General features: G+C 28.4%; 1 protein-coding gene across 1 annotated transcript in view; it reads left to right on the plus strand.

Moving 5' to 3' along the window:
* LOC113374747 (echinoderm microtubule-associated protein-like CG42247) overlaps positions 1-27,392 on the plus strand; it is a 37,634-nt gene that overhangs the window by 9,527 nt on the left and 715 nt on the right. Inside the window, exons 2-4 of the mRNA XM_026614718.1 lie at positions 23,215-23,457; positions 25,749-25,880; positions 26,681-26,868. Coding sequence (XP_026470503.1) covers positions 23,215-23,457; positions 25,749-25,880; positions 26,681-26,868 — 563 coding nt within the window. The remainder of the gene's footprint in view (positions 1-23,214; positions 23,458-25,748; positions 25,881-26,680; positions 26,869-27,392) is intronic.

Below are 27,392 nucleotides of genomic sequence, written 5' to 3' on the forward strand. Positions count from 1 at the left end.
TAAAAAACACATTTCTACAATGATGACTGCTGCGAGTTTTACTGAACATAGTCAGATGGTTGTTTGTTTTATATGTGTTACTTTTGTGATATAATTTGGTTGATTTTCACAATATATTGCTCGATGCAAATTGGACCTTTGTGCTCTGCCCTACCCTATTTAGTCATTCACATATCATGCTACATACATATGAATAATTTTTGCTTCGATTTTTTGGCAATTTTACAAGAGATAAATGAAAGAAATAGTTATTCCAAATCTGCTGGTGAATATTTCTGACAAAATACCAGATCAAGGTTATACTACAGTGTTATCCGTGTAAAATATATACCCATGAGATTTATTTTGTAGAGTAATGTAGCTATTATTTTGTAAAATACCTTTAAATTAAAAGTAAGAAATTGGATTTGTTTGCTTCCTGGCTGTCCCTTTTACCCCCAAAAAAACCCCGCTTATAGGGTAAAAAACAGGTAAATAATATTTGAAAAACAGCAAAAAATGCATTTTTACAATAATGAATTAGCTGGGAGTTTACTGAAGATAGTCAAAAAGTTCTTCATTTGATATGTGTTACTTGTTTGATATGTGTTACTTGTAGTAAGATTGGACCTTTGTGCCCCGCCCTACCCTATTTTAGTCATTCACAAATCATGCGACAAAAATATGTATATTTTTCCTTCGATTTTTTGGCACGTAAAAAATTGAAAAATTTTCTTCGTCTTGGTCGCAAAAAGCTTGATTAGCACTTATAAAATATGTTTTGACATTGATTTTCTGATTGTGCGCGTGTTTGCGTATTTTTTCCTGTGCCTTACTTTTGCGATAACATATGTACCGCGTTAAGTGGAAAGTAATTTTAAATACAATGTAGAAATGTCGTAAAAATTACGACGTAGATTCGAAGAAATTCAAACAATAAAATTAATTAAATATTTGCTATTAATAATAAGAAGAAAATAAAATTACAAATTTTAATTAAATGTCAGTTAATATAATGCATTTTGGTCACTTTAAAAGTGCAATAAAGTTATTATAATAAAACCATTTTTACTGAAGAAGCATCATTATTGATAAAAATAAAATTTAAAAAGAAATTTAAATTCAACAAAATTTTTTTTTGATATATAGTAATTTTTACACATGCCGAAATGGGCAACAAGAAAAACTAGGAAAAATAATAGAACTAAATTTTATATAATTTATTTCGTTTTGGTGCTAAAAATATGCATTAAAATTAATTTAAAAATTATGGCATAAAAATTACCTGAATCAAATTCATGTGAATAATTTTCATTTTTATAGAATTCTTTGAAACAAGCTAACTAGCCATTAGTTCAGCATATTACAAAAAAGAAAATCAGGAAAATTCACTTACCCATAATTAAAAATAATTGCATATGTTATGATCAGATATTGACGTAACGCAATTTACGGAAAATGTTTTAGTAATGGGCGTATTATTGTTAGATCCTTACTAGATAAAACAACCTTTCAACAAAGTCTATACATTAAATAAACTACAATTAAAGTTATCTCAACTATATTATATTCAATAAATTATATTTTTTTCAGTAATTAAAAAAAATAGAGTATATAAAAATATTTCAATGATATTGTATTGTATCTATTAGTGCAGTAAACGGAGAGGAAAAAAGGGTATTGGTGGCAAAGTCCGAATTATTTTCACTTTTGAACTTGAGGGTAAGATGTACCTAATTCACAAAATTTTTATGCAAATCGGAGCACAGTAAAAAAAATTCAGACCCAAACGCTTCATTGAATGGAGTATATAAGTTCAACATGTTATGGATCGATACAAATTTTATAAATAATGTTGAAAAATATTATTTATATTATTAAATTTTTTTGTTTAGTAAAATCGTAATTTGTAACAGAATAACTCTATTTCAATTAAAGATTAAAAAATTATTTCTTACTAAACAATTCTATTTAGTTAGACAATAATCTCTACTAGTAGTCATTAACTTTTCTTTTATTTGGTTGCATAAAAAATTTATTATATTTTATGTAACGATCAGAATGGTTATCAAAAACATCAATTTCTTAATGGTTCGATACTTGAAACAATTCCGAATACGTATTTCTGTGCGAATATATATTATCCTGTGGCAGAATTGTAAATTTTTCTGATTATATTCATAGCAAGGTAAAAACCATATGGATAATTCAAGAGGGATATTTTTTAAGCCAGATTTTCAAGTGTCGCGTAGCTCATTTTCTATAAACTTCAATTATCCTTCACTTGCATCAGCAAAAATTTAATAACAAATTTATTTTACCTTTTCTGCTACTTTATTTGAGATCAAGATTGTTCATTAGACTTTATTCACAACTTATTTGTATACTACTACTCAAATAATTCAATCATACAATTTGATTATGAATTAAACGTGATTTTCAAATCAATTTTCCTATAATTCAATTAAATAAACTAAAAAAAAAAATCTTAGAGAAAACAGTTTACATGAAATAAAGTTTATATTATGAGTATGGCGCAACATTCTTGATTTTTGTATTCGTGTTCAATTCTAATTACTCTACATGCAGGCATTGATTTAAAATTAATTTGAATCTGTTTTGTTTTTTAATTAATTGACTATTATAACTAATACAAAGAAGAAAATGATAAAAATTGTCTTACAAAGTATTATTGCGGATGTAATTTCGCATTAGATCAAACCAAAAATCTCCTAAAATCTTAATAAAATTTAACTACAAATTTAAAAATCACAATACATAGAGTAAATCCCACCAACTTGAACAATTAGACTGTTCTCAAAGTAACTCTCATCGCCGAATATTTGGGAATGTACCTAGACTAAAAATTAACTTAGATACCATACAAAAATGCTATCACTAGAAACAATTTACCACACAAATCTATCATGTTGATCAGACACGTCTAAACTCTTCATTGACAGCAAAGTACTTAGTATAAAATAGTGATTAAACCAATATAGACCTATTATTTAGAACTGTGCTATAAAAATTTTGAACATTCAAGGCAGACAGAGAAGGCAGTGTAAGGCTCTAAGAATACCAGAAAACCCTCCATAGTATATGTATAATAAATTAATCTGATGACTTGAAGATGCAAATGTACAAGCATTATATAACTCCAGATTGGAAAAACATTCTAACCCATATATAAACACACTACTCGAAACTGTAAATATCCAAGACTAGAGAAAAACCCAGCTGATCTTATTGAGACATCAAAGTCGTCTCATTAAAGAGCCTTCTGCCAAGTCTGGTGTAAACCCAGTTGTACATATAAATGTATCATTGGAACAGCTTATAAAAAAATACTTCTCATGGTGCATGTATAATATAATTCTCTGACGACTTGAAGATGGAAACTGTACAAGCATTGTAACTCAAGTTTGGAAAAATATTTTAACCTAGATATCATACTACTACTTAAAAATGTAAATATCCGAATACTGAAGAAAATCGAGCTGATTGTTTTTGGAGCATCAAAGTCGGACTCATCAGAGAGCCATTAGCCAAGTCTGCTGTAAGCCCAGTTATACATAAAAAAAGGATCTCTAGAACAGCTTATATAAAAGTAAAAAAAGGTATTTAATTCTTGGGTAAATATTGCCAAGAACTAATGTTTGCGCGGTAAAAACTGCGTATTGTGAAAGTAAATGCACGTGCCAAATAAAATATAAGATTTATTTTTGTATTTAGAATCAATAAATTGATCGCACTGCTAGGCCTTGTACAAAAGAAATAATATAAAACCTAACATATTAGGTATTATTAGGAGCATCATTACATATGCAAATCGGACATAAGTCCGATAAAGAGCAAAAAGTGCGATACGTCACTCTTCATAAACCATACAACGTTGCACATGCCATGCCACGACCATTGTGCAACTATAAAATATTCTCAAACTCAATCACGTAGTACGGAATAAGGATTTGTTTGCATAACAAATTTTCGAGACATTTTATGAGAAATGGGGCATAACCCACAAAACTAATTCTTTCGCTACGAGAGTGTTTTCTGCAAAAGTGTCGCTGCTGTACGGAACAGCGTGTCCAGTGCCTGGCACGGATATATTTTAAAATAGTTTTATCATTATCATTGAATATTGCTGAAAATTACAATTGATCTTCTATAAAACTAACTGCTGGCGTATGGCATCATTGGCATCGTGCCAAGGCAAATTGCTGGAACTCCTCGTACATTTTTATTTTTTTTAAAAAAAAAAGAATAAAATATCTTATAAACTTTGAAGAAATTTGATTTTAGAGAATTCTGAAATTTTTGTTAAAAAATTACTTTTTTGAAAAAAAACTTGTTGATAAAGATGTCATCCATGGACGACATTCGTAGCAAACGGGTTAAAATAAAAACGAAAACAAAACAATAAAATGCATAGGAAAAGTTTGAAATTTAAACCCCAATTGGACTTGATATTTGTTAATATACTACTATCATGGTACTAAGAAAAAGCTTCATTATTTATTTTGTAACTATTGTCTTGACTATGTTTTTTTTCATCTTCATAAGATATAGAAATGGCAGGAATAGATACCTAGAGCTCACATATATCTGAATAAATTACGTTGATAGAATCCTCTGATTTATTCTAAAGTAAAGGGTATATTAATAATAGAATAGATACATGAATACTTAAAATACAATTCTCGGATAAAATAGAAATGTTATGTTATGGGTTATAATCGTATGAGTAGGTCACAGCTATCTTTGTCTTGCGATCAGGCCATTTACACATAAAACCTAACTTCTGTAAGCACAAATGTCAAATAACAATTTTATCATAAGTGCAACTTTTTATGGCACTTTGATAACACATACGTAAGGTCAAACCGAAGCGTTTTTTGACATAAGTATGTAAGCGATTTTTCACGTTTCATCAACGTTTTTTTAAAAACGGCTGAACCAAGCCGTTAAAAATTTAAATGCCCTAATATGTATCTCGATAAGAACTATCGTGGGTCAATTTTGCGCGATGATCGGCCAAGCCGATCAGTATCTGATAAAGATCGGCCAGGCAGTTTTTCGTAATTAAATATTGAATTTTAATTCACATCAATTTAATACCATACTACTGGTGGTTGGACATTGGTCATTTATAAAATTATTAAATATAACTTAATATCTTTAATAAAAACGGCAAAAATAGTTTTACACATCAGATACGCTTTTATTAACAGATGCATCTACAATTCACTCTCAATATCATTATTTGAAATTGTTATTGGTTTTGTGGAATTGAAATGAAATTTATTAAAACATCTTCTCTAGTGGTGCGCTTTCCCAATTTCCGGTTCACATTTGATGAAGTGGCAAATTATGGAATCTTGCTCAATCTGCACGTAACTCTCTATTGGTCTGACTGGCTTACAGACTTGGCAGAAGATAGTTCCTTTAATTATTTTGGATCTTCCGAGGCTGAATTGAATGAATCTCATCTCTATCATTATGTCATAAACTTCGATTTCGATTGACATGCCATATGGTAGTTTGTGTGACAAGCTGAAGGTCATGAAAAACTTTTCATCGGTTTGTTCATAACTCTTGAATTTCACTTCTGGCATAAAGTTTATAAAACGAAGGATATTTTCCAACATTTTCAGTAATGAGATTTAGAAATGTTGCTGTAGAACGACTTTCGCAATTACAACACGTTTTGATAGATTTTCTATCATAACTATCTTTTGTTTTAGTTTGATTTGTATATTTATGAAATGACTGCCAACTTGCTAACTTATAAAGCTGACAGTTAATCAAAATTTACAATTCAATCACACTTACAAAGTGATTTCGCTTGAATATCAAAAATAAATAAAAATATTTAATATGACTATTACGTTATATTTAATATAAAAATTAGTTTAATAAATTAATATATTTATATGAGTTATATACCAGGTATAGCAGTTTGAAAAGAGGGTCTAGATACAAATGTCTTAATATGGAAGTTTTTTTGTGACCAATTCTTAATTTTTATTTTATTACGAAGAGACAAAAGTAAGTTTTCTTGTTTAAATAACTTTGTTTGATATTTTGTTGAACATTGGTAATTAATTACCAGCAATTAATTGTTGCTTAAATAATTTAGCTCATAATGAAGATTTACTTTCAAAAGTGTGCGTTTTTGGGTTTGTGAAAAATTTTATGGGTACGGTTGTGACATATATGTTTTTGTTCTTTTTGGATGAAGATTAAATAGATAAAAAAATCTGACTTCATTAAGATAAAATACGAAGGAGAAATAGAAATTCAACAAAAAAAAAATCTTGTTTATTCTGCTTAAAAATTACGTTTTGTTATATATTATTATATTTTATTCATAAGCTTTATTTAAATGATTATTTTGTGTCATGCTACATATTATTTTTTTTTTTAAACTCATAGCCCACAGAATAGTTTCAAGAGATTAAAAATACAGTTATTATACATATAATATGTATAAAATACAATATAGTATAATACATAATGCACCTAAAAAACATAATAACATGATACAAAATGTAACAAATTTATTAAATCTCATAGAATAAAATAGAATAAAAAAAAGTGCGCGTAAGGTTCACACGCGATTGAAGTAAAACTTATTTGCTACTGTACAAGATGGCATTTAAGTAAAAATAAATACATCATATAACAATTTTGATTAATGTTTATTAGTAATATGGTAACACTTGTGATGCGCACATTTATTAGTGTCAACCATTATTCACATTTATATAATGATAAATTATAAATTATATTTTTGTAATAGCCTAAAAATATGTATAATATTTAAAAGCAATAATGTAATTAAAGTCATACTTCAAATATGCTTGTATTTTTTTTTTACTTTTTCGCTGGCGATATAATCTCATTCTTTGAACAGCTGTAATATCTATCTTGCCTAAAAAATATTTTCCATTTTAATAACTTCAAAGATTTATAGAAACTACGAATAATATAGAAATCATTTCTAATCAATAAATTTACGTTTAGTACACGGCCCAAATGTTTAATTCGTTTTATTGTTTTCAAGAAACAGGGTAAAATATTTTTCTGATTCAGGCATTTTTTATTAAACCATGATTTGTACTACGATGTAGATATCGGTATGCATACAACGTTGATGTTAGTACGCATACAACGACAGATTTCTATTTACATACACGACGGCTAATCACAATCGACCCGTAGAGAAATGATCTCATTGAGACCGAATGACGAACAGTTTGGACGTAAGGAACTTTCGTTGTATTTGTACAATTTTACACCCTAGTCGCGCCTAAAGAAGTTTTACTTCAAAAAAGATATTTGAAAAGAAATAAAAAGTTTAACTTCAGCAGATCGAGATCAATGCAATGAAGTGTTATGAATATCAATCTCATTAATTAAGCTAAGTTATTACTGTTAGTGCTATTAACGACAACAAAAGTCGTTATAAAATATTTTGGTTTTTATAGCTGTTGTTTTTTAACCTATTTTTAGGCCTGCCGCAATCGTTTCTCAGGTGTGGACGGTTGTGACACTCACCCTTTTCTTATATGATTTGATTTTACGACAATTCCATAGTATTTAAGGAGAGTATTTCAATATTTACACGTAGATAAGTGTTCAAATTACCATTTAACTCACTTTCCTCCCTGCCCAAATTTCGGTCGCACTTCAAATAGTTTTCGAGAAAAACGCATTTTTAATACGTGTCGGTAACGGTTAAAGATATCATTAAATTTTTTGCACCTGCAGATACATATTTTAAATGCGCATATTTCATTCATATACATCATGACCCTATGTTGAATATTTTCCAAGATATAGGCGTTTAACTGTTTCAAAGTTGAAAATTTGAAACTGTTTTTGAGGTATATCTCGCGAACGGTAAGAGGTATTTTAAAAAAGTTCACACTAGGTTAAAGATCTCTTGATATGGAATATTTCACCTGTAAACATCAATGTTCTATGATGAGTTGTTCGTTCAAAAGCTAGCTGGTAAATGACTGATAAAAGACGTGGCACAACTGTACCCAGTTTTCTCTACTTCTAATTAATTTGATACGTATTTATGAAATATTGATGTGATACCCCCACTAAGCAATTAATAATATTAATCATAATTACCTAACTGTTCTAGCATGCCTCGTATGCAAAATAACTACTTCTAACTACTTTTTTACCCCAATTCTCAGGGCACCCTTAAAGCTCATTCATTCATTTTTATATTTGATGGATGAATTAAAGAGAGCAATCATACAATTATGTCAATCAATCATTCGCATAAATAAGCGTGACTTTTTCCGATTCCAAGCAACAAGTCCAGCAAGTCTGATCTGGCGGGCGGCGATGCGCGATCGAATCGCCTTTTAGTTCAGACCCCGAACGGCCGGGCGTCGTAGGCCAGTGGCGAGGACGGAACCTCGAGCGAGGCCGCGAGTGGGGGTGTATGTACAAACATGGGTGGATGGAAGAAAGAAACGGCAGAGCGGCGATGGATACACTATGTTGAAGGTGTATACACTGAATAGACGGAGGTTCTATAGGATTGCTAGACGACTGTAAAATCCATTGGCGGGGAGAAATAAATTCCTGGAGAAGTACATGTAGTTCTCGGTGAGGACTTAATACAAAAGTAACTAGAAACTAGTGGTGCATGGCATCGTGCCTTAAGGAAAATTGCTGGAACTTCCCGTACCAAAAATTATTTTTTTTTAAAAACATTTTTGAAAAAAAATTACTCTGAAAAATTAGATTTTTGAGAAACTATAAATTTTTTACAAAAAATTACTTTTTTTAAAAAAAAAGACTTTTTGAAGAAAAGTGTATTTTGAAATATTTTGGAAATTCTGAACTTTTTTTCAAAGCAATCGTACTGCTTTAACTGCATAGGGACGAAATATCAAAGCGGGTAAGCGCCGCGCCGCTGTCTAACGGATAAGCATTGGTACGGAACCCATGGAAATGTAAAAAAAAATATACTTATTGTTAAAATCTCTATAAAATATCTGATAATTTGATGTGCATATGTCTAATGATCATTTTTGACCGCCATATGGCATTTTTCTTTACTTTTTTACTAGAACTGCGAAACCGCTAGACCTGCCTTCATGAAAATTTGATCAGTTCTTCATCTTGTTAATACAAGTAAAATGTTTTTTGAATTATTCAAATCGAACGCTCCGTTCTCTTAAAAACTGAGTTACCGTTTTTGGCACTTTTTGCCCCATATCTTCGGAACGGCTAGACCTGCCTTCGCCAAAAACTAATCAGCACATCTCCTATCAATAGTAATCGAATTCAAGTCGGTTGATCAGTGCGCCTAAAACGTGGACGAAAAATTGCAGACACATAAAACACATACACTCATTTATTTTTTCCGATGTGTGCCAAAATGTTCAGAAACCTCTGAAACGTGAAGATATGCAAAAATTGCATTTTCGATTTTTGGCCCATTATTATAACTACAGGATGTAGGAATAACCTACGGGAAGTTAACCAGAGATTCATGGCATCGTGCGGTAAGGCAAATTGCAAGAATTTCCCGTACCGTAATCAAACATTAAAGAAATAAAAATCATCATTCAACAAAAATTGATCAATGAATAAATATTTATTTATTTATTTATAGGCCTCGCCTTAATTTTCATCAACTTCTTCCTTATCTTTCTATGCAATTCCAAATTAACAAAATATTTCCTAATTAGTTTTAACTTATTTATTTTGTGAAGGCTTTAAAACGTAAAAATATATAGAATTTTTTATTTTCGTTTTTTTGCGATTCAAAACACATCTGGTTTAGCTATGTGTTCAAGTGAATTGCCATAGAGCAAAATTACTTTGCCGTATCTCTGACCCATTTTGATCGTTTATTTTTTCAGAGAAATTGTTGCTTGTGTGGCATTTAATATTTTTGCTGTTTGCTTTTGAGTCAAAGTGCCAAAAATCATTACTATCTGGTACAAAGTTGATGAAAGTATGAAATACTATTTCAAACGATGAAAAAGTATGATGTTTGTTAAATGACTTGCTGTTAGTAAATATACATAACCGTACCAAGAAAAAAAGAAATGTATATGAAATATAACGTAATAATCATATTACATATTTTCATTTATTTTTAATATTCAAGCGAAATTATTTTGTGAGTGTGATTGATTTGTAAATTCTGATTAACTGTCAGATTTAAAAGTTGGCAGTCATTCGATAAATATATAAATCAAAGTAAAACAAAAGATAGGCACAAAATATATTATTAAACAAATTTTTATATGAAATATAACGCAATAGTCATATTATGTATTTTTATTTATTTTTGATATTCAAGCGAAATTATTTTGTGAGTGTGATTGATTTGTAAATTCTGATTAACTGTCAGCTTTAAAAGTTGGCAGTCATTGGATAAATATACAAATCAAAGTTACAAAATCTATCAAAACGTGTTGTAATTGCGAAAGTCGTTCTATATCAAAATTATTAAATCTCATTACCGAAAAAAATGGACAATAATATCTTGCGTTTTGTAAATTTTATGCCAGAAGTCAAATTCAGGAGTTGTGAACAAACCGATGAAAAGTTTTTCATGACCTTCAGCTTGTCACACAAACTACCATATGGCATGGCAATCGAAATCGAAGTTTATGACATAATGATCGAGATGAGATTCGTTCTGTACATCATCGGAGGATCCAAAATTATTAGAGGAACTATTTTCTGCCAAGTTTGTAAACCAGTCAGACCATTCGAGAGTTACGTGCAGATTGAGCAGGATTCCATATTCTGCCACTTCATCAAATGTGAACCGGAAATTTGGGAACGCGCATCACTACAGAAAATGTTTAAATATTTTATTTCAATTCCGCGAAACCAATAACAATAAAAATAATCCATATATTGAGAACTAATTGTAAATACATGTGTCAATAAAAGCGTATCTAAGGTTTAAAACTACTTTTGTCGTTTTTAGGTTGTCTTTCATAACTTCATAAACAATAGTGTACAAAATTATTTAATAAATATATATATATATATATATATATATATATATATATATAATATTCATCAACTGTCGAAACGTATAATTAAAGAATTATTTTTATTTACCTTTCTAATTCCTTATATAGACAGGGTGTCCCAGACCTTAACGTCAAGTCGAAACATGGTGGAAGTATTCACCACTTTCACTGTCCTGAAAGAAATTAGAAAAAAAAAATTATCTCATGTTATTTGAATATTATGAGCTTTTAAGTGCAACCTAGAGCTTTGTTGAAATTATGACCATTTTTGATTATTGTGGTTAACTTTTACTAATTTTATTTTTCTAAACTTTGGAACCGTAACCGTGAATAATATTTCCAATGCCACAGTAAAAAAATTACATTTGCCCAAGTTTTCAAGAATTAAGACTTTTTGTTGAACTATTGATTTAAAATCGGTCGACTTGGCCATCCTTTAAAAAAAATGTTCTAAATTGTGATGGTGAGTTTCATCAAAAGTTGGCGCATTTAATCAGTATTGTAAAATGGTAAAATACTTGAAATTTTTTATTGGAAAATTCCGGAGAAAATAAAAACCTAAAAGTGACGCAATAACGGTTAACGCATTTCGCTCGCATTTAGTTCAAATGTTTCTCTCTTGAAAACAATTTTCGAAAACAAACATATCGTGATGTAAAATGCACTAGCAAAAACCACGTCAATTATTTATGAAAAACTGTATTGTAAAAAAACAAACATATACTCTTTTAGAATTTTTGTTAGAATAATCCCAAATATCAATAAATTAGAAATTATAGAATTTTCAACTTATGTTTTAAACTAATTTTAATTATATTTCACAGCCTTGCCAATTTAGGTCTCAAAATATTCAAAGATTATGCCATTCAAGTGTATAATTAATTGCATAAAATAAAATCAAATCCCTCCTTCGTCGTAAAATTAATTATCTTTTTGATTTGATTATCTTATCTGACAATTAAAACTTTAATGATAGCCCAGCAAGCTAAGATATCAATATAATTAATTCAATGAAAACCATAGGCTTTTTTATTCTACGCCGTGTTGGGTAAAATATGCCTAAAGTAGGTAGCTATACATAAAAACATACACACAAATAAAAATACACATATATTTAGCCTACGGCACTCTCACACCCCCGAAGAACATAAAACAACGGTAGCACTTACTCATATCAGAAACATTGACCACACTCCTTAGAATCGTCGGGAATAAGAAAAATTCTTTATTCGGATTTCAATAATTTTAAAACACATTTCAATCAACAAATTTTATTAAAATGATAAAATATTGACATATAAAAAATCTTTGTTACAGTCGTAATTCGACCAATAATTTTTTACTTGAACTTATAGGTTTTTTTTTACAAATACTTTTATATACTCGCATTGAGCCAGAAACCAAGACTCGAAGTTTTGAAATTTAGTCAAATTTAAAAACGTTCATAAGTAAACTAAAAGAAATAGTTAAATTGCCTTGCGTTTAATTGTTTATTACAGTATGTTCTAAAATTCAATTTTATACATGTTCATTTATGTAAGTGCCACTTTTTCAGAAATATATCTAAGTGCATAAAAGTAGATCGATGAAAAATAAGTGAATGGATGGAAAAATCTGAGTTATCGTAGTAGAAATGTGTTTTTTTGCTGTTTTTCAAAAAATGTTATCTATTCCTTTTTACCCCATAGGTTATTAGTAAAGTGAAACGGCCAGAAGGCAACCTGATCCAATGTCTTATGTTTAATTTTAAAGAGTTTTTACGAAATCATTATCAGTCAACATTATTCAACCAATACAAAATATAAATTTAATGGATACATTTTTCATATAAATAACGCTGCATATAACCCTGATCTGGTATTTTGTCAAAAATGATCGTCAGCTACTTTCTTCAACTTAATGTACTTTTATATTTACAATTTTTGAAGTAAAACTTCTTTAGGCGCGACTAGGGCGTGAATCCGTACAAATGCAACGAAAGTGCGTTACGGCCGAGTCGAGTGCCAGTGATTCGTCATTCGCTCTCGATGATATCATTTTTAAACGGGTCGATTGTGAAAAGTCGTCATGTATGTGAATAGACATCTGTCGTTGTATGCGTACCAGCATCAACGTTGTATGCGTACCAGCATCAACGTTGTATGCGTACCGATATCACAAGGAAATCGGCACAGATAATTAAACATTTTAAATTTACATCGTAGTACAAATCTTGATTTAAAGAAAAATACCTGAATCAGAAGAATATTTTACCCTGTTCCTTAAAAATAATAAAACAAAATAAACATTTGTTCAGTGATCTAAACGTAAGTTTATTGATTAGAAATTATTTCTTTATTATTCGTAGTTTCTATAAATCTTTGAAGTTATCAAAATGGAAAATATTTTTTAGGCAAGACAGATATTACAGCTGTTCAAAGAATGAGATTATATTGCCAGTGAGAAAGTAAAAAAATTACAAGCAGTCAATGAATGTATGTTAATTTTAATTACATGAAGTTCTTCAAACACAATTACATGATGAGTCAAGTTGCAAAAACAATATTTGTTTAGGCGTTGTTCAACATAATCTACTGTGTAAACGAATATTATAGAAGTTATTAATCAGCAATTATTTCAGTTTTCTAATGAAGGTTTATTTCTAAATGCTAATTACAATGACAAACCGATCATGTCATATTTGAAATATGACTTTAATTACATTATTGTTTTTAAATATTATACAAATTTTTAATGCTATTATAAATATATAATTTAATTCATCATTATATAAATTTGTATAGTGGTTGACGTTGACATTAATAAATGTGTGCATCACGAGTGGTACCATATATTACTAATAAACATTATTCAAAATTGTTATATGATGTATTTATTTTTACTTAAATGCCATCTTGTACAGTAGCAAATAAGTTTTACTTCAATCGCGTGTGAACCTTACGCGCACTCTTTTTTGTTGTTTACACCTTTGCCAGGGTAAAAGTTCAGTTGGCCTCAATCTTATAATCAAAGTCTTATCTTATTTTTCCTCTTATTATTGGCTTTCTTAAAATTCAAAATTGTTCATACATTATTTTATTTTTATTTTAACTTTTTTAGTTTATATTCAGTTTATTGAATTTTTTTTGTATTTCTATATTTTTTTGCTTATATCAATTTTGTAAATAAGACATTAAAGTCTTGAATAACAAAAATAAATAGTAAAAAAAAAAAAAATATTTTCATACCCGCACGAAAATCTTAAAATTGTATATCCGATTCATGTATGTTCTAAGGCTTGACCCCTTTCGGGCTACGGTCAATTCCACCCACTTTCGCCCTCTTTGGGGGTTCGCCCTCCCCATTCTAAGTTCAACTTTATATTTCATACTAGAGTCCGCCGTGGCGTGCGTGTCAGTTCGCCGTGGCCGAAGGCAACGATCGCTCTCCGTTAAAAAATCTTAAGGAAAAACCTAAACTCAGTCACAATACAAGCGCCGGGAAAAGCTCAAGAACGACGATTTTCTAACGATTCTCACTTTTCCTACCGGCATTTCGGGATTCAGGAGCCGGTTTCGAGGACAAGGATAATTAGGAGATTGATAAATGTACAGTGATTTAATTTGATTATTTAATCAGGATTAATTGGAAAGGAAACAACGAAAGTTTATGACAAGTGTTAATTAATATTAATTGAAAAATTAATAAATAATTGAAATAACGAGTAAATAGTTATATAAGTTTATATGCTAAAAGTAGTGATATTTGTATCTCATGTCCATTACTTTGTGGATGCAAATGCAATTTAAACATAATTCAACATAAATAAATAAAATACTTAGCCTAAATAATCATTAAAAAAAATTGTCCTATTAATTTAATATTAAATAACTTGAACAACTTTTATTAATTAGTTAATTTGAATATTAAATAACTTGAACATAATTTAACATAAATTGAATACTTATCCCTAATAAGATTAAGAATACAATTATAAAATTAAATAAATAATATTTAAACATTTACTATTAAAATAATATTATGAGTGCATTTCAACATTAATACTGTTACTTGATACAATAAAGCAGTCATTAATAAAATATATAAAATTTATAGATGAAAATTTTACTTTATAAATTATTCATGTAATTTGAGTGAATTTGTGATTTTTATAAAAACTCTTCCTACAATTTATATTATGGAATAAAAAATATTTTGGACATCAAGCAATGATGCAGGTAATTATTTTTTTTAAAAAAAATCGAAATAAGTCATAATTTTCATAATTTCTAATTCTAATTCATTATAATATTTACTATGAAAGATTCGTAAAATCACTTATTGTTAGAATACAGTCGTTTGTCAATTTAGATTTTTTTTTTTATTTTTTACATAAGGATTCCTTTAAGCTAAATTGACAATAAATTTAGAAACTTTAAATGAGTAATTTATTTGCATTATAAAAGTTGTATAAATATTTAGAACGAATTTATTTAGAGATTTTAGAGTGTTTTAGAGTTTTTTTTAGAGTTCAATTTTCAAATATAAGTAGATGTTTAGAAGTCAAGAGCTTTCATCAAAATATAGACTAATTCAATTACAATTGATCACAAATAGTGTAGTAAATGTTTATAAGTATAAATATGACAAAAATATTGCAATAATAATTACTAGTACTACTGGGTAGCCTTATAATGAAAGTAATTTTATTTTATTAACACAATTAATGTCTATACAGACAGCTTGTAATTTACATTAAGTAATAAAAAAAAAATACTTTTAAGAAAATTTATTGAGCTCAGGATACTTCAGAATAGAAGCATATACTTTTCAATTTACATTTAATTTATGTATTTGAATTATTTCAATATTTTTTTATGTTATCTATGATATCATTAAATAAACACTATGTACTAAATATTTACCAAAATTTTTAGATAAATATTTTTTATATTCAGTGGCCTTTAACACATTTCAGAGTACATTAGACAATATAACAAAAGCTATAAAAAGTAATTTTTATACTATCTAATGTACCTCCTGAAATGTGTTGAAAGCCATCCAATAAAAGAATATGTTAATTATTTATTGAAAAATATTTATTTAAAAAACCTAGTAAATATTTAGTACATGGTGTTCATAAAAAATTTTGTTTATTTGCAATTGATTGCATTTAGTACCATATATTGTTTTTTCTGAAATATATGATCGATAGACAGAAAATACAAATTAGGTACAATTGTTGCGACAATAAATTTTAAAATAAAATTATAAATAACGTTTAATAGGGTTTATTGTAAACAATTTCTATACTGAAATCCATTACTTAATTATTTTATTACACATTTAATTTCATGTTACATATATTAAGTATTTTATAGTTTAAAAAAGTCGAACACTAATTGATAATAATGACTAGTTTCAAACCACTACAAGTAGAAAATTCTCAGAGCTTTTATTAAAAGCTCATATATTGTATTTTTAAATTGCTCGCCTCTTTGGTTTATGATCCTGTTTGCATACCGGTTTTTCAATATACTTCTGTACAATGAACTTTTGCAAATAGAATAGAAATCTTTATATGCGGATTTAATTGATTCAGTAAAAGGAAAAAACTAGCTGTAAGTGGAATTCTGTCTTAAGGCAATTAAGGCATCGTGCCTTAAGGCAAATTGCTGGAACTTCCCGTACCAAAAATTATTTTTTTAAAAACGATTAACATTTTGAAAAAAATTTTCTTCGAACAAATAAGATTTTTGACAAACAATTAGACAAAAAATTACTTTTTTTTGAAAAAAAAAATTTTTTTAATTTTTTTTTTTAATTTTTTTTTTTAAAAAAAAAATGTTTTCCTTATTTTGACATATTTTGAAAGATCTAAACTTTTTTTCAAAGCAATCGTACTGCTTTAACTGCATAAAGACGAAATATCAAACCGCGTAAGCGCCGCGTCGACGTCTAACGCATAAACATTGGTACGGAACCCATAGGAATGTAAACCAAAATTATACTTATTGTTAAAATCTCTATAAAATATCTGATAATTTGATGTGCATATGTCTAATGATCATTTTTGACCGCCAAATGGCATTTTTTTTACTTTTTTCATTAGATCTCCGAAACCGCTAGACCTGCCTTTATGAAAATTTGATCGGTTTTTCACCTTGTCAATACAAGTAAAATGTTTTTTGAATTATTAAAATCGGACGCTCCGTTCTCTTAAAAACTGAGTTACCGTTTTCGGCACTTTTTGCCCCGTATCTTCGGAACGGCTAGACCTGACTTCGCCAAAAACTAATCAGCACGTCTCCTTATCAATACGAATCGAATGATTTTTGAATTATTCAAATCGGTTGATCGGTGTTCCCGAAATCGTCGACGAAAATTTGTATCCGCACATACATACACACACGCACACACACACACACACACACACACACACACACACACACACACACACACACACATACATCCATTTTTTCTAAGGTATGCCAAAATATTCAGAAGCCTTTGAAACGTCGAGAAATGCAAAAATTTTCATTTTCGATTTTTTTGCGATTACTATAACTTACCCTACGGGAAGTTAATAAACCAAATAGAAACATGAAGTAAAATTAATTTTAACAAATTCGAGATTAAATTAAAGTTAAGTTCAATTTCAAAAACATTTAATGTGCATTCTTAAAACTTGTACACGTTTCAGTAGTCATATATAATTTTTTCATTTTATTTTAATATATGACGATGAATAAGTATAATACACACATATTAACTCAGGATTAATTAATAATCAGGATTAAATAATAATAAAGATAAATAATATAATAAAAAATAGAATAAAATAGAGTAGATCACACTATCATCATACAAATCATATTACAAATAAATAATAGTAATAGTTGACAATCCCGATTTTTTTTATTCTAAAATTATTTAAATTAGTCATTTTTTATTTAATGTAGAGAATGTTGAAAAATGAATGCACACTTTTTTGAGAAAAATTAAGAACATAATTGTAGTAAACTTTCAGTATCAAAAACTAATAATTACTATTATGATTTATAATGCGACGCATTAAAATTTACTTTTGATAGTGATTAGTTTTTTTTTCAAATTTACTTGGTTATATATTTATTATGGCTATATAATTGTAACTTTTCTATATATTTATTCAAATATATTTAAAACATAGTAAAGCTAAATTTATTCGATGTTTTGCAAGTTATTGCATTCCAAATTATGGTTATTATACTCTATTTGCCTTGATAATATAACTAAATATATAATACAATATATTTGTGGTATATCAATTGAGAAAATTGTAAAATTATATCATAAAATTCTTTTGCAAATTTGTAAATTTCTTTACTTTATTTTTATTAAATATTTCTGTGTTCCATGGCATAACGGTTAAGCGCACTGCCTTGTGTGAACAAAGACATGAGTTCGAACCCCCGCATTGGACAACTTGATATCATGCAGTAGTGATATCAATTTTCGTTTAAAATATAGTAAATATATTTAATAATAAATATATTAATTTTCAATCTATTTGAACCGTTTAGAATTAAAAATATCCCATTTAGGGCACTGCGATGTGAAATGGCAATGGAAAATCTCTTACTTTATTTTTCCCTGAATCGGGTTTAGCTCAAATCACGAACCTGCCCTAGGGCAGTACTACCCTTTATGTTTTATTGAATAATTGTGATGACAAATTTAACGTCTTTAATAATTTAAGTTATTAGTACATGTTTATAATATTTATATTCAGTATTAATGGCTAAAAAAAAATTAAAAATTTTCACTTAAAATTTGTAATGTCTAGTACGTGAATTTTATTTCTCTATACATTTTATAGTGCTGATAACAAAATTTGCTCGAAAATCTCTTAAAAACAGATATTATTAAATGTTGAACTAAATTACTCATTCATATACCTACTCTACAACATTTAAAAAAGATTTTATAAAAATATTATTATTATAGATCAACTTGTTATATTTATCACATATATGTAACTAGAACAATTTATGATTTTGTACAGAAGTTACAATTTCAATTAATGTTTATATTTTTTTATCACATTTAACAACATATTAATCCTTATTTTTTTCCTTGCAGTGAATCAATCGCAAGTGCATCCAGAATGTATGAAATTTGGACCCTGAACTCTAACCTCAAATTTATAAAACTCAAAATAACGAACAATTTCGAAAAGAATTAAAACGATACCAATCAAAAACAAAACGGAAAAACAATATTATAAAATGATGGTGAGTAAAATTTTCAACCACTAACACTGGTTTTATCAATAGAATAGTTTAGAACTCGCCATTGAGCGAATCCAAAAGCTTCTGAAACTTTAAATCATTTGTAAATGATAAATATATTTATAAATGATAAATATACGACAGTATGAGATGTAGATAACTGATGAATAGATGAGTGATATACAAAAGTATGAATAAGAAATAATCGATGCATGTATTCACAACATCTTACAAAAAGCTCGGACAACAGCTTTCAAGTAGAAATTACGAGAAAGGATTATTTTTAATTGATACTAATTAAATCATATAAATAAGAAATAAAAATAAAAAAAAAATTGTAATTACTCTAATAGAAAGTGGATTAATATTCTAATGATGTTTCAGAAAAGTTGCTACTTACATTGAGCAAAACTAGGAATTTTTGAAATATTAAACTGTTGAAGTTCATAAAACGTTAAATCATGCGTAATATTATCAAAAAATGTAGATAAAGAGTTAACAATAATTTTCAATAATAGATAGATTTTATTATTTTATAATTCAATTATTCTAAGCAAAATAATTGTTAAAAAATCTATAAGGGTTGAAAACATTCATATCATGGTGCAACTCATAAATAGACATAAACATTAAAACTGAAAATTGTTATAATATTATGCATATGCAATTGATTATAATTTTTTATGATATTCAAATTATTATTATAAATAAAATTTGTATTTTCAAAAATATAACTTGTGCCTATTACGACCCTGGACTAGTGGTCAAGCGAGTCCATTTTCATTCGGTTCTTATTAGCACGCTACCGGCTATAGATTTTCCAATTCAGCCTTAAGAAAACAGGGATTGAAAACTTACTATTTTAATTTAATTAAATCTAGTTAATCGAGCAATTTTGTTAAAAAAATGTGTTTTTATTCAGAAGTAACAACGCCAATTCTGAAGTTAAAAATGCACTTCGATTTTGAAGCTTATTTTCATATTGAAGCTTTGATTATGTTTGCTAGTTTTCTTGTCTGTATGTTAATTTGTAATTAAGAGTTATTTGGAAAATATTTTCTAACGTTCCGATAAACATTTTTGAGCTCTCTAAAGCTTTCAAAGTCTTTCAAAGAAAATCAGTTGAGAACCGAACTTATTAAGTTATAGTTGATATGGGTCAAGCTGTTTTGTCTACGTACTTGCTAGTTAAGTGTTTTTTTCTATTGTTATTGAATGTCGAAAAGAAATCTAAAGATTTACTATATTTTTAGTCTCAATAGATGACTTAACAAATTGTGTATAGTTAAATATCTAATTTTTCAATTTCTCAAAATACATTGCGATTATCTAGTGTAGAAACATGAAGATTATTTTTGAATTCGCGTGAAAAAGGGGCAATCAATTTTTTTACTATATTTTTTTTATAATTTATTTATCAATATAACAAGAGTACAAAAAAAAGTTAATCACTTGAAAAATTACCAGTTGTTGAAGTGGCGAGTCCCAAAGAATTTACATGTGTGTTCAGAATAAAAAACCATTAAATGTAGAATGATGTAGAATGAAGTATCAATCAATGACATACACTAATATTAGGTTAAAAATAAATTTTTCAAAAAATGGCAAATGTTTGAAAATAAGTCCATTTTACTTATCAAATTTGAGTTTCATGATTTTTTTAAAATAGTAAAAATTGAAATTAGGTGATAAGGCAAAAAAAAAAACTATTAAGAAACGTTTAGTAAAACTCGAGAAATCGTGGGCATCGTGTTGAAAGAGACAGGTTTGAGAAAAACGCGTTTAAAAGACACAAAAAAGGATTATTATGGTCAAACAACTGTATCTCGAAAAATAATTTAAATATGAAAAAAAAACCGCTTATACATATATTGTTAAATAGTTAAACTTTGAAAATAGGCAACAAAAGAAAATTCTTTTTCTTTAATCGCTACTTTAGAACACCCCTTTAAATGGTGAACAATTTTTTTTATAATGATTTTCAAGATAAACGTGGTAAGCTGATATACTTTTAACAAAAATATAAATGTTTTTCATAAGTAAAATTAAGTTTCTAAACTCTGAATCGTAGTATGTAATCGTAAGGAACGATCTTTTCTTTAGGCGCGTGAGCGATTTAAAGCGAGTTTTACCGAGTATAATACACTATGAAAACATATCAAACTTTGGCATAAATAAATTTATTTAATATCTTTAAAAAAATTGAAAATTGATTTAAATAATATAAAAATAATATAAATTAGGATGGTCAAATAATAAATTTTGCACTATTGCAATATTACCTCTTCTTCTTTATCGTTGTTTATTATATTTTTATTTCAATATAAATATCAACAAGTTAATCGCAACGATAAAATCAGAAAAAATTGACATGGGCCTTGGTGACTTTATTAGATAATTTAGTTAATAATGTATCAAAGAAATCCAATAAATTTTTTTCTTTTGCCAAAATTCCTGAAAATTATTTTTTATGTCACAGATATATAACAAACATAACCCTATATTAAAATATTTTTTCTCGACGAACAAATAACATTTTAGGTCAATTTGTCAGACATATATGTCTGACATGGCTCATGAAGAACTTTTTGGCTTCAGACATATGTGATTGACATGGCAATTAACGTGTTGAACTCATCAATTATTTTATTATATATTAATTCTAATTAAAACTATTTAAAAATAAAATTAAATACTTCAAATTTACTTAATTTTTAGAGTTGATAATTAAAAGTTTTAATTTTTTTTTAAATCTAAGTTTATTTAAAATAATATGAATTACTTGAAAAATCATTATAACTGCTATGAATCTGCTATGATCTAAATTACAATCATGTTTATAAACTTTCAAATAGCGCAAAATTCTGTTTATTCATTTTGTTTTTTTTTTTTAATTTCAATAGATAAATTTCTAAAATCTTTGTCAAAAATTAGATGCTTGGGCTTTGGATTTGTAAATACTCTGTAGAGCTTCGAACAAAGTATCTAATGATAATAAAAAACTTAAAAGTTTTTACAAAGATTCTTGTCAAGATCACGTTTCTTACCAGATGTCCTGAAGATGCAACGTATTTAATTCCAAAACGTATATATATATAAAATATAGAAACGTTTATCTTTCAAAAATCTTTAAGAATCTTTTTGGTTTTTTATTATCATTAGAATCTTTTTTCGAAGCTCTACACAATATCTTGATTCTGTCAATTGCTGCGTTTGTTCCAATTTGTAATATCGGAAAGCCAATTTGATCGGAGAAACATTTGAAGCCTATAGACCATAATTTATTGATTTTTTGAAATGAGACAATAACATTTTATTCAAATTTCAAATATGTTATATTATCCAAAATATTTGAAAAGGGCACAGATAGATCATGTTTTAGCATTTTAAGAAATCACTACAAAACGACCAATTTTCTTCACATTATCGAATAATCTAAATCATTTTGCGTAACTTTCAGGCAGCATTCGAAATTTTTCGATATTTTGCTAAATAATAATGACTTTTTTGTGAAATGGGGCATAAATCTAATTTCTATAACGTTATCAAGTTAACGAATATAAACATTATTGATCTTTGCTAGACATTTCAACCTAAAATAACATTTTTATACATAGAAGTGCAAACTTTATAGGCCGTTGTGAATCCATAGTCATATAATTTATTGATACCAAAAAATTGGTTCAAACAGATTTTTTTGTTTTCGTTTGCATCTATAAGCTTAGAATTCCAGATTTTCTGTTCCGCAAATATTTTTGGATGTGAAACAAAAATTCGGCCCATAGAGGGTCAACAAAATCTCGAAAATGTTTTCAGCACTTCAACCTCAATTTTTTTCTCTTTCTAATCTAACTCTCATCCCAAATCCAACTATCTATTTCCTCCCAATTCGGCCCTGTGCGCGTATCTGCTCCGCACGTGTAGCTTACCATCAACTTCTTGCGCAGGTGTCAACAGCGCAGACATCAGTGCAGTCCCGAGCCCCGAGCCGGCAGCAAGACAACCCACCGCCATCGAGTTCAGCAGCAGCCGAGGACAACGGAGGCGCTGTCACCGCCAACAATTCGGCGGTCAGCGGCAACGGGCCGGCCGATTCTGCCGCCGGTCTCCAACCTGACAGCTTAGAGGATCAGCCCAGGGGAGAAGTGACAGCTGAAAACACGGACTCGGAGGACGACGACACAGAGGAAGTAAGTGGAAATTGATAAAGATAAGATAATTAGATAAATTGTTCCATATCCTGAACTTGGTTTTATTGGTGGATACTTTTTTTTTGAAGTGCCTCATATATATTTTGATACATGGCCCCATTTGTCAGGTGTGCAATCTTGACTCAATGTGCCCAAAGTCGTATCTAAAAATCTAATTTTCTTCACCTAATCTTTATAATTAACTATTTCTTCATCTCATCTTTATCTTATCACTGTGTTAAAACATCCTTCCATAATATAAAAATATTTTGGCAAAGACAAATGTGCCCAATATATTTTTTATGCATGCCCTCATTTCTCTGATAAGCAATCTTGCTCCAAGTCGTTTCTAAAAATCCAAATTTCTTTACCTGATCTTTATAAGTCAAAATTTGTTATTTCCATCATCATCTCATTGCTCTCTTGCAAAATCCTATTCAAATATCAGAATATTGGATCTTGTATCCAGTTTTTCAAAATTCCAAAAAGTGCCAAACATGTATCTTATTCTATGTCGTAATCTCTCATATATTCAATCTTGGCACAAAGTGCAAAAAGTTGTTTTCAAAAAATCTAAATTTCTTCGCCGGATCCTGATGATCAGCAATTTCTCATTATTATTATTATTATTACTTCTCTTATTGCTTCCTTAAATCATCTTTGAATATAAAAATATTGGATCCTATATACAGTTTTTCAAAATTCAGAAGTGCCCAATATATTTTGTTACATGACCTTATTTCTCAGATACGCAATCTTGCGCAAAGTCGTTTCTAAAAATCTGAATATTTTGACCTGATCCTGACAATTAATATCTTTTTCTTTGCATTTCATATCTTCTTTAAAATATGCATTTTGAATATAAAAATATTGGATCCTGTTTTTCAAAATTGAAACAATAAAAGATATATTTTGATAAATGCCCACATTTTTCAGGTATACAATCTTGAATGAATTGTTATTTCTAAATAGACTAGTTCACCTAATTCTGATAATTAACAATTTCTTCTTCACATAATTATATTATTGTTTCTTTAAAATATTCTCTTTCAATATAAAAATATTGGATTCTGTATCCAAGTTTTTCAAAATTTAAAAGTGCCCAATATATATATATATATATATATATGAGTTCTTGAGGGCGATATATATAACACAGAAAATATATATATATAATATATATATTGGAATATGCCCCCATTTATCCGACAAGCAATCTTGCTGCAAGTCGTTTCTATAGACCTAAATTTCTTCACATGATTTTGATAACTATTTCTTCTTCTAATCATTATGTTATTGCTTCCTTAAAATATTCTTTCTGAATATCAAAATATTGGATCCTATATTCAGTTTACCAGAATTTAAAAGTGACCAATATATATTCTAGTGCATGTCCTCATTTCTTAGATATGTATTCTTGATATCAAGTGAGAAAAGTCGATTAAAAAAGTCTATATTTCACTAAAGCACCTTATCTTGATAATTAACAATTTCTTCTGCTCATTATCATCTAATTGCTTCCTTAAAATTTTCTTTTGAAATATTAAAATATCGAATCAAAGTTTTTCAAAATTTAAATGTGCCCAATATATTCTGTTCCATGCCCTCATTTTTCAGATAAGCAATCCTGGCAAAAAGTAGAAAAGCAAAATATCTAAATTTAATAAACTTTTCTTGATAATTAACAATTTTTCTTCCCATCGTCATCTCATCTTATTGTTTCCCTAAAATTTCCTTTTTGGATGTCAAAATATTGGATCCTGTATCCAGGTTTTTAAAATGTAAAGGTCCCAATTTATAATTTGTTTCACGCTTTCATTTCTTAGATATTCAATCTTTGTTGTTGTAAAAAATCAAACAATCTAAATGTTGTTACCCTATCTTGATAATTGATTACATTTTCCTATCATCATCTTACTGCTTCTTTAATATATTTGTTTTTAATATAAAAATATTGAATCCTGTATTCAGTTTTCGAAACCAAATTATTTATTGTTCAACTTTATTTTGGCTTCCAATTTCTTCAACAAATAAGACAGGCTTTGACAAATGTCATTCTACATCGAATGGATTATTATATCTATACCAAAAATAGCATAATATTGACTTATAAAAATTTTTTACGACTCAAAAATTCCTACTTCTACGCTTATTCAAATATCCAAATATCGTACACAATAATTTCTGGAACGATATTTAAAACCACTCTAGGCTTGTTCTATTAATGTAGCATGGAGATTTAAAATAAATTTAGCAATTTTTTTAAAACAATTCTATTTTTTATATTCTAGGTCGCTGCTGGTAGGGGCGGATGGGGCGCTACTGCTATGGGTGCGCAGTCAAGGGCGGCGAGTCCCCCCGCGGGCAGCGAGACTTCTTCGATAGGACCACCCATGCCGCAACGGTACCCTCAAGCGAACACGGTAATTATCAGAAACCAAATTTTTAGTAAATGACTAAACTAATTTCAAATTCTTTTGAAAAAAATTAAAAAATGAGAACAAAAAAGTAATGCACTAAAGGTTGAAAGCTTCTAAAATTTGGCAGTATCTTCTAATATATTCAAAAAAAGATAACTGATTTAACATTCTAAACTTTTCTGCATTTATTGCCAATCTTAATTTAATACGCTGTCAACTTCAATTATTTTGGCAACTCTATCCCAACACTGGTCGGAGTGATTGATCGTTTCATCAGTCTCCAAATTTTTCAGTTAGCTTTAATTAAACAACATAGTTCAACACTCTTCAGCTCATAAATGCACCAAATAAAAACTTCAATTTTATTGCAAAATTTCTTATCATGATGTAACATTATTGATATTTGTCATACTGATTCATTAAATTTAAAAACATTGACATCACCATCCTTGGTTTCTGACCAACGTGCAGATATATGAATCTTGTATTTTGAGGGTGTATTGCTTAGAGAGAATAGGCACTATCTTGGCCAACTAACCTGAAAATGATTAAATAAATATTTCTTGCTAAAAATAGAACTAAATTCTGTATAGGTAGATATAATAATTATTCACAAATACGTAAGAACAATAGCTTCTAAAAAACTCAAATCCATTGCTTCAACCATTTTCAACATAAAGTACCAAATAAACTGAAACGTACACGATTGAATACTTCCTTTGACTTTGTATTTGTTCTTATGTATTTTAATTTATTAATTCCACCTAACAAATTTAATAAAATTCTTTCTATTTCTATTCCAGCACAATCTTGACAGCGGTACGGGTAGCAGATATGCAAATCTATCGTACTGGAAGGCGAGAAGAGTTCTCTTCTACAGAAATGGTGATCCGTATTTTCCAGGCGTAGAATTTAGGTTTAAACCAGGTCGAGATATTGCAACGTTAGAATCGCTTCTCGATAAATTGTCTTTGAGAATGGATTTACCAAGGTGAGAAAATCAATTCGGACCAGAGTATGAATAGATCGAGAAATACATAGAAATCTATTGAAGTAATATATCTATATATTGAAGTAATAGGATAATTGATATTGATAACACATCTAAGCATAATTCGAGATATCTAGTGTGTTAAATTCTATGGTAATTTAAAAAATCCGGGTTTAAAATTCAACTGCTTAAAGAGAAAATAGTTAATACAGTAACTGGTATTAGCAAATACAATTTAAGAGAAGAACATTTAGAAAATTCAATTAATTTGTGTAAAACATATTCTATAGCAAACGATAAGCATAGAATTTGGAATCTAGTTTAATAAGATCCACAACATTCTACTATTGCTGCAATATTCATTCGGCAACAGTTAATTGACAAATGTAATTTTAGTTATATTATAACAAAAAACTAAAATTAATGATTGTTCCCAAACCAAGATTATTAGCTTTATCATTTTTTCATTCAGTATGTAGTTGCCATGCAACCCCTTCAGTATTCAAATTCAAATTTAATCCTAA

The sequence above is a fragment of the Ctenocephalides felis genome, unplaced genomic scaffold, assembly GCF_003426905.1.
Source record: "Ctenocephalides felis isolate EL2017-DRISC unplaced genomic scaffold, ASM342690v1 CF-g0.4_SCAFFOLD_01886, whole genome shotgun sequence".
NCBI classification, from domain to species: domain Eukaryota; kingdom Metazoa; phylum Arthropoda; class Insecta; order Siphonaptera; family Pulicidae; genus Ctenocephalides; species Ctenocephalides felis.